The sequence below is a fragment of the Arachis duranensis genome, chromosome 6, assembly GCF_000817695.3.
Source record: "Arachis duranensis cultivar V14167 chromosome 6, aradu.V14167.gnm2.J7QH, whole genome shotgun sequence".
Taxonomy (NCBI): Eukaryota; Viridiplantae; Streptophyta; class Magnoliopsida; order Fabales; family Fabaceae; genus Arachis; species Arachis duranensis.
Window position 1 is genome coordinate 78,911,978 of NC_029777.3, and position 9,137 is coordinate 78,921,114.

At 38.6% G+C, this 9,137-nt stretch overlaps 2 protein-coding genes across 2 annotated transcripts; one reads left to right on the forward strand and one right to left on the reverse strand.

The window, feature by feature from the left end:
- The first annotated feature begins 3,251 nt into the window (after nucleotides 1–3,251).
- Nucleotides 3,252–4,118, forward strand: LOC107494236 (50S ribosomal protein 5, chloroplastic). Its single transcript, XM_016115292.3, has 2 exons — nucleotides 3,252–3,463; nucleotides 3,585–4,118. Exons 1-2 carry the CDS (start codon nucleotides 3,385–3,387, stop codon nucleotides 3,938–3,940), a joined length of 435 nt encoding a protein of 144 aa, XP_015970778.1. The 5' UTR covers nucleotides 3,252–3,384; the 3' UTR covers nucleotides 3,941–4,118.
- A 1,132-nt stretch (nucleotides 4,119–5,250) lies between these two features.
- On the reverse strand, nucleotides 5,251–9,063 carry LOC107494235 (E3 ubiquitin-protein ligase At1g12760). Its single transcript, XM_016115291.3, has 4 exons — nucleotides 8,313–9,063; nucleotides 7,007–7,126; nucleotides 6,485–6,779; nucleotides 5,251–5,900 (listed from the first exon to the last, which is right to left on the reverse strand). The coding sequence occupies exons 1-4, from the start codon at nucleotides 8,747–8,749 to the stop codon at nucleotides 5,739–5,741; spliced, it is 1,014 nt and encodes a 337-aa protein (XP_015970777.1). The 5' UTR covers nucleotides 8,750–9,063; the 3' UTR covers nucleotides 5,251–5,738.
- Between the last annotated feature and the right edge of the window lie 74 nt (nucleotides 9,064–9,137).

The following is a 9,137-nucleotide window of genomic DNA, read 5'->3' on the forward strand; positions in this document are numbered from 1 at the left end:
TCTTGGAGTTGAACTCCGAGTTATGACGTGTTTTGGGTGTTCAACTCCGGATCATGACGTTTTTCTAGCGTTTAACTCCAGACAGCAGCATGTACTTGGCGTTCAACGCCAAGTTACGTCGTCAATTTCCGAATAAAGTATGGACTATTATATATTGCTGGAAACCTCTGGATGTCTACTTTCCAACGCTGTTGAGAGCGCGCCATTTGGAGTTCTGTAGCTCCAGAAAATCCATTTCGAGTGCAGGGAGGTCAGATTCCAATAGCATCAGCAGTCCTTTTGTCAGCCTTTTTCAGAGTTTTGCTAAAGTCCCTTAATTTCAGCCAGAATTTACCTGAAATCACAGAAAAACACACAAACTCATAGTAAAGTCCAGAAATGTGAATTTAACATAAAAACTAATGAAAACGTCCCTAAAAGTAGCTTAAACTTACTAAAAACAACCTAAAAACAATGCCAAAAAGCGTATAAATTATCCGCTCATCACCTCTCCTCTGCCATTTCTCATCTCCTTTCCGGTGAAGGAATCCTCCACCGCCAGTAGCACCTCCAAGAGTCCGAATGACGATGGCGCATCTTCTTTGGTCCATGTTTGTGGCGCTAGTTGCTCTCCAAAATTTGTGACTTTACTGCCGTTTGTGCGTCTATGGTTAGCGTCGCCACTGTCGTCACCGCCCGCGGGGTTCATTTGAAATTAGCAACTACTATAAGCTTCACGAACATGAGATGATGTTGCAGTGAATTGAACTGTGTACTCTATCAATCCTGTATTACTATCCTTTTTACTTTTCTTGCAACAATATTAAACAAAAAATCATTTGACAAAGCAATTGATATCATAAGCAACACAACATAATGAAATTAACTCTTAACCAAGCTTATACCCTAGAGTATCAATCATGTACAAGCAAGGTTGTTATGACCTAGCAACACTCAATTAAACCCTAAAAAAGTGTAGGAACCTAAAATTATTGGTACTAGATCTACTACAGAGCAAAGACATACAGGACATTCATTCAGGAATTTGGTATGGTTATAATTACTAGTGGATAGTCATCTAGCACTAGTTTGCGCTGTTTATTCTTCGGTCCTCATGAAATTTCAACTGATCAAATTCCCCAAAATGTATACCATTTACCCTTCTTCATCATAATCCTCATCTTCTTCTATCCGACTACCGAGATTCGCAAGCTGTATAGTGTCAATGGCCATCTTGTCTGCATCAAAAAGGGACCAGCCAGGGATTTCCTCATGATTTATCTCTGTTGCCGGTTCACGAACAAATCCAAACCAGGCAAAGAATTTCTTCAACTTCAATGTTACTACTTCACACCATTAACAAAAATAATTACAAACCAAGCAAAGAGGTTCTCAGTACAAACATACCTTTCAAATACAAACAAATTTGATTTAAACATTACACAAATAATGATTAAATCCACAGATCAAATTGGTTATCATAAGAAGAGAAAAGTCTCAATGCTAGGTCACGAACAAATCCAAAGATTAGGACACGACGGAAAAGATGAAAGAAATCAATAAATTAAATAACATTTGTATAAAACTAACTTGGGTCAGAGCAGTTCAGATGAGGAGTTGATGGTTGAGGTGGACAGCAATCAGGGAGAGGTGGCTTCTTTGATTTTTCTGTGAAGGAGAAGAAGAGGAGATGAGAAGATGGGGGCTACGAAGATGAATTTGCAAGCGGCTAATCACTTACCTAGCGGTGGCGAGGCCAGCGGCGACGCAGCGGCTGTTCTTGAAGAAGAATGCTTGAGCGACTACAGTGGCTGTTTCGAAGAAGGAGAAGATGGAGTCACGAGGTTGATTAAGAAGCCCTGATTTACATTAAGGGTAATTTTGAAATTATAAAATTAGAATGGGGTAATTTAGGTACAAATTATGATTAAAATTTCTATCCCCGTCTTTAAATTTTTCTGTCTCCAGTGTCCTTACTGTTTAGAGGTACTAAAATACTGAAATTTTGAAGACGGAGACAGAAATTTAAGTACCAATCTCTAGCTCAACAAACATAATACTGAGTCTCTATCTCTCAATCTCAATTCTAGTCTCTGCAAACAAACGCTACCTAAGTGACATCAAATTAGTCCCTGCACACGTATAAGTGACAACAAATTCATCCCCACGATTTATTAAGTTCTACTCCTATCTCATTCTATCAATACAGGCAACAACAATGTGTGAAACAAACCAATAGATATAGAAATAGAATTATGAAAGCAAAACATGGCTACAAAAAATACATCAACCTAAGGAGTTCAACCCTTACTAAAATACAATAACCAGTAAATAGCAAAGACATCGTTACCTTTTGCATGTCCGAAATGAAACACCACCCATTTTGAAAACAGAAAATGCGTCATCATCCTCAACTTCAGCAAATTCATCCTCTGAGTTAGGGGATGTCTTTATTTCTTCGGAATGCCAAAAATCTGCCAAAAACGAACTATAAAAATGCAACAAGAAGATACAAAGAAAACCCTAACAAAAATTTTCAGAAAAATCACATAAGAAAAACGATGAACGAATGAATATATAACGACTTAACAATGTACAAAAAGCCGTGATCAACAAAAACAAAGGAGTGGACGGTAGCTATTTTGTTTCTCCTTTCTATTTTGGTTACCTCTAACAATCAAGATGCTTCTCGTCAGACTACTACGTGTGCGATAGAGACGAAATAATTAGAATATGCTTGCTTTCCTTGAGAGAGAAGGTCAACAATGGCAGAGAAGACGAAGGATAGCAGAGAGGAAGAAACAGAGTGGTTTCTAATAATAAATTGGGGATTAAGGTTATAAAATAATTTAGGGACTAAATTGAGTTAAAAAATGATAACAGCCACGTCAGATAGCTGTTACCATTCCAACATGGCGCTTCTGCATATACGTCATCATGCCGTTTGGGAATATTTTTCGGAAAATGTTTTAGGGACGACCGTGAGTCACCTTTGTTAAATTTAAGGACAATATTGAAGCCAATGCAAGTTTAGAGTCGATTTTAAAACTCAAATAAAGTTAGGAACACTTTGATATTTAACTCTTTAATATTTTCTTTTTAGATTTGACAAAAAAAAAACACAAAAAAATTGTATTGTATCACAAAAATAAAAGACAAAAAATGAGAGAGAGTATTTTTTCGTGAAAAGCCCCGTAGTCATTTATGGAAATGGTTAGGGACAAGATTGGTAGACAAATAGTTAGTTACCAAAGCAAGGGAGAAAGGGTGACTGGGTGAGCAAGAGGAGGACCATGTCTATGTGGCCTTATCCGCAACCCAACTCCAATCCTTCTTTGCCCCGCACCAACACTATACAAATTTCTGAAACAAATTCCACCTTCCAAAAGGAAAACCATAAAAATAATGGCACTTCTGTGCTTCAATTCCCTCACCCTCCCCTCTCTCCATTCACCCATTCCCTCTTCTTCCCTCGTCACTCCTGGTAAGTCACCCTATTCCCCCACTTTTCCTTAATTTCCCCAAATGTTCCATTTTTTTCTTTCTATTATTAATTTCTCCGAAAACATTTGTTAATAATGCCTGTGATATTTTTCTGTGCTCAGTTTTCAGAGTGCAACTTAAGCTCCCTGTTGGTGTGCCCACCAAGTGTTTGAACTTTGTTCCAATTCGAACAACACCCTCTAAGGGGAGGAGCATGGTGGTGGCTGCGGCAGCCGCCGATGGTGCTGCTCCTGCCGAAGGGGGGTCCCCTCCTCCACCGGAGGGAGAGAAGAAAGAGAGCGCCGCGGTGGATAAGCTTCCCCTGGAGTCGAAGCTGAAGGAGAGGGAAGAGCAGAGGCTGAGGATGAAGATGGCGAAGAAGATAAGGTTAAGGAGGAAGCGGCTCGTCAGGAAGCGGAGGCTGAGGAAGAAGGGTAGATGGCCACCTTCCAAGATGAAGAAGTTGAAGAATGTCTGAAGAAGAAGAAGAAGAAGCACTATGTAATGCATACAATTGTGCTTCTTTTTTGCAGGTTTTTTAGTCCTGAATCTGAACCTGATTCTCATTATAATTGTATTTTGTAGTTCTGGCATTTGTTGTTATGTGTTATGTAAAAGACAGTTTTTGTTAATTGAGATTGCTTTTTATAGCCTAACGTTGCAGAGCACTCACCTGTTGCCTGTTGGTTGTAGTAAATAGGGTGTTTCATTCGGAATGGAGTGATGTGGTGCTATCATGTGTGTTTATGTGATAAATGGTGGTGTATTTGTGTGTTAAATTCATCCCATTTTTTAGCAAAGAAGACAAGTCAGTGAAAGAAATAAGGATCACATTCTATCATTTATCGGAAAAAAGTTTGGGTATCACTGGTGTGAAATGAGAAAGATTTTTATGCTTTGATATTAGAAGAGAGGAAGAATGAATGGCATTCGAGAAATGCGCTAATATTATGAATATAAAACATCAGAAAATTTCATATTTTGGCATTGTTTGTATGCCCTGAAGACTCCTTGTAGCTTTAGGAGCCGCCTCTAGCGAGTTGTTCAACAAATCTCACTTTGGTCCTGAGATTTATAAGTTGCACTGATTTAGTCTCTGAGACAAGTTGCACTGATTTAGTTTCTGACTTCCTAATTGTTACAATTTGGTCTCTTAAATTTAAAAAAGTGCACCGATGTAGTCTTTCGTGTATCTTCCGTCGCTAGAACTCAACACCGTTAGTGATGTAGTTCAAGCCTTGTCACGTTAGACATATTAAAACGACGTTGTATGCATTTTGACGTTAAAGAATGTACTAAATATTGTTTGAGAAAGTTTGAACAATACTAAAACGTTATACTCTTCCCTTTTAGTATTGTTCAAAGCCTGAAATTACATCATTTAGTGCTCTTTTAGCGCCAAAACGTGTACAACGTCGTTTCAATATATCCAACATAGCAAGACTTGATCTATCTCACTAACAGTAACAGCAGAGGAGGGACTATTGTAGTGCACTTTTTTGTATCTGAAAGACCAAATTGTAGCAATTGAAAAGTTAGGAACCAAATCAATGCAATTCGCGAATGGGACCAAAACGAGGCTTAACTCGTTTATCTCCTATTGTTAAGTTCAATGACTGCTCTTCGAGAGTTTTCACTGTTAACGGAAATGCACTGCTGAGACACGTAAGACATGGTTTTTTTATGCTCCTTTCTAAATGTTACCAGTATATCAAGGGATGAGAAAATAACCATCCTTCAATCATCAGGTAAAACTTATCTGCGGCAGAAAATCATGTAATGATCGCGTTAATCCTAAAAGATCCTTTCCTTTGTTCACAATCAAATAGATGTGTTTAGTACATCCAATAGTGTACTCCAAAATCCCAAGTTTTCATTTACTCTAAAAGTTCATGTTTCCCTTTCCCCCCTCCAAAACCCTAAATGACAAATTACTGTTGCCAAATTACTCAACACAAGCATTGCTATACAGAAAATGTTATTATAGGAACTTAAAGGCACAAATCATATGATGGGGTGGTCATGGTAATGGGGAACCCTCTACATGGCTTACAATATATACAAACCCCACTATGAACTAAGGAAATTATGCTCAGAAGATGAACTAAGGAAATTAAGCGTCCTCTTCCTTTCTTTTTCTTTATTATTATTATTATTTTTTTTTTGTCACCTACTTGTCAGTGGATTAGCAAATGCTTTGGTTCTCCTCGGATCATGCTCTTTTTCGGCTGATAATGCAACCTATGTTTCTCCCCCAATCTTTTATTTTCAAGGAGTTAGACTAACGTATCGCCTCTAAGGATATTGAATTTGCAGAGTGGGCAAGTTGCTTTTGTCCGGAGCCAGCGGCTGATGCATCCACAGTGGAAATGATGGGTACAGGGGAGGCGATACAGTTCTGCTCCATCAACATAAGGGGATAGGCAGATGCAGCATTCCTACAATATTATCAGTAGTAGCTTAGTTCTCTGGTCATCATGTGATTTGTAACTAGGCGAAGTAACAAAACATAATAAGCAATTTTCAGGGGGTTTAAAATAAACCCAGAAGAAACAGTCTAACACTGTGAGATTGAATAATAAATCGGTGATAATCACAATCATATTAGGTGCAAATCAAGGATAAAATAACACATATCTAGGGCCAAAATAACAATCAATGAACAGTTAGGGTGGCAAAATAACATCATCGCATTATCTAATTTTGACAAGCCGTGTTTAAAACCAGACCAATCCAAGTATAAGATTTCAACGTTTGTCAAGTAAAAATTGATATAACTAAAGCTCGGTTTCTTTTGAATAACTAAAGCATGAACAAGCCGAATCCATCAGACAGAATCATGGAATGGAAATGGGTAACAAAGGATATATCAGAAAAGATACCAAAATGACATAACAAAGTAAATAAGGTTGCCCAAAGGGAAGAAATTTGACATGAAGGGATATAGTTACAACTAATAAAATTATAAAATGATGTTAACACTAAAGAAGACTGAATGAGAGATCTGAAAAGATGTACTCACAGAATCATCTGGTTCGAGAAAAAGTTCACTGATATGATTTTCATTGTATGAATCTGATCCTGCTTTTTCAATTTGCTGCTTGTTGTCATCAACCAACACTAACAAATTTGATTGGCCAAACCTATACTTAGGAAGTGACCTAATATCCTCTTCTGATGCACCTTCCCTGATTCTTATAGCATAAGCTAATGCTATTATTGGGATAAGGCAAAAGAGAGCAAAGAAAATTATACATGCCATCCCAATGCAAAAGATAATAAAAAATACATCAAAGGCTAGAAACACCACTGTTAACCTGCAACAATGTGATAAATACACCATTGAGTATTCCAAGCTTCCAATAAATTATGTAAGGATGACACTAATCAACCTATGTTAGAAGATGAAGCAACAAAGAACAGACTTTTTAGAGTAGTGATAAATATACAACTAAACCTTGTCCAATTAAATGAAGTTGACTATATGAATTAGGATCCGGTATATTGTTGTTATAAATCATGTCTACATTCAAACTATTCTTACCAGTAAAGTTGCGGAGAATCTTCCAGTAGTGCTTGGCCGCCCACAACAATCCAATAAAATCCAAACACCCACCAGACAGATGATGCCAGAGTGTTCACCGGCTCTAACCTCTTCAGGATGCTGAAAGCAATAAATAACAGTAGAATGCAAATTCAATTATCTGCCAGTGTAAAAGGAATAGAAAGGCAAGCATACTGCACACATGGATATAGAAAACCATTCTTCTTCCCGTACAACACTTTGAACACCAGTCCCCAACACATAAATAAGACAGTGTAAACTGGTGAAGGTGATGAGGGTATTCTACAGAAAAGAAACCTTGCAAGAGCTATCCACATTTTCATTCTTACAAACAATCCAAATTAAAGTAAGCACTCAACATCTCATCCTTTTTCCAGAATTTTGCAATGACAGTTAAAACAGAAGTAAGCTTCATGGACAGTCAGCTCTTTAAATACACAATAATTATGCAATTCTAGTAGGTAACTACCATTGTAGATATGACTAGACATTAAACCTCACTAGTATAACGATACCCTGATGTCATTGCTCTGACTTAGATACATGATTGCAATTCAACTGATACTTTGATCTAAATCCTCATCATAACTATCGTATGTCATCAAATGTCTAATGGCTAACAACACCACAGAGCACCTCCTCATCATAGTACATACATTATACATAATCGATTACTGAATTGAAGATTAACAGACTATGCATTCAAGTAGTAAGCTTTGGTATAAAGTGTGACTAGAAAAAACGAACTTTAACAAAATAAGCTAACCTACTATACTCTTTAAGCCAGTTACAAATATGTCAATCCATGCAAAACGGAATAACTAACTGTGTACTTTCAAATTCATCATCAGCTTAAAAAAATGGTTACTGTGTCATTTTTAGACCAATTAATAGTTTAAATAACAAAATTGCACGACCTGATAGCACATTTGAATTCAAGGCCAATTAAGTATAAACTGCGTAGTAGAGGAGATTGAGTACCTAGAATTTCTAAATAAAACCAAGACATAACTCTCAGTGATCACTATAATGATAATCATCACACCCAAATTAAAGGTTAACATATTCTCCTTAATCTTCCACCCTATCCCCTCTCGTTTAAGAAATATCAGCTTCCTCTAACATGCAGCCAAAGATTCAAACTTTAATATCTAACCAGGATTAAATTTAAAAAATCCATTGAAAAATAACTGAGTAAATAATTAAATATCAATTAACTAAAAATTTCACCATAGCCAGAAAAATAAAAACCTAATCTTAGTATCTATCAATTCAATAGAGTTACCTGTACGGACTCTGAGACAGCGAAGGATCCCCGATTCTCCTGCGATACTCGAAGAACACGAAGCAAATATGGAGCACGCACTCGAACGCGTAGCCACAGAGCCACAGCCTCAGTGGCGTCGCCGGCCGCTCCCGGAGCGTGGAGAGGAGCACGCCGGCAGCCACGACGACGAAAGCCAGGTTCCACACCAAGTCCAACACGAGGACGGGCCTGGAGTACGCGCATCCTCCGCCATCGTCATCGTCGGAAGCGTCGAGGCCGTCGTCGGATCGGCGGTCAGCGCAGTCAGCGAGGAGCATGCGGCGGCGGTCGGCTGCGATGAGGCGCGTGGTGTAGCGAGCTAGGGGGAAGGAGAAGGTGGTGGTGCGTAGAGTGGAGGTGCGGAGCATGGGATCGCTGGCTCCGGCACTGATGACGTGGCGGTACTGGTGGTCCATGTTAGAGAGAGAGAGAGAGAGAAAGGGTGAGGGTGCGTTTGTGTGTTGTGGAGAGAGTTTGAATAGAAAAAGAAGGAAAAGCGTTAGTACTAGAAAGGAGTGGGTGGTGATGGTGGAAACAAGAGAGTAATGAGTTAAAAGAGTAGTAAAGGGGGGTGATGATTCTGGTGAAGGCACAAACAGAATTTCAGCGGGGGCGTGCGTTGTGTGGTGGTGTTGTTGGTGGTAGCACTTTACACGAAGCGGGTTAAACGATGTCGCATCCTGACTACGACGGTTTTCTTATTCTAATTAATTTCACTACACTGCCACGGAATTAGGAAGGAAAACAGGACTACGCTTATAATAAGATTTGTTGCCCTCAACTTGGCCTCAATATTAACTCTGA

What these genes read in the sequence shown, in the direction of transcription:
- LOC107494236 (XM_016115292.3), top strand. Translation starts at nt 3,385, where the DNA reads ATGGCACTTCTGTGCTTCAATTCCCTCACCCTCCCCTCTCTCCATTCA. An exon ending in TTCTTCCCTCGTCACTCCTG is followed by an intron (nt 3,464 to 3,584) that starts GTAAGTCACCCT and finishes TTCTGTGCTCAG; the next exon opens with TTTTCAGAGTGCAACTTAAG.
- LOC107494235 (XM_016115291.3), bottom strand. Translation starts at nt 8,749, where the DNA reads ATGGACCACCAGTACCGCCACGTCATCAGTGCCGGAGCCAGCGATCCC. An exon ending in CTGTCTCAGAGTCCGTACAG is followed by an intron (nt 7,127 to 8,312) that starts GTAACTCTATTG and finishes TATTGCTTTCAG; the next exon opens with CATCCTGAAGAGGTTAGAGC. An exon ending in TTCTCGAACCAGATGATTCT is followed by an intron (nt 5,901 to 6,484) that starts GTGAGTACATCT and finishes ATAATATTGTAG; the next exon opens with GAATGCTGCATCTGCCTATC.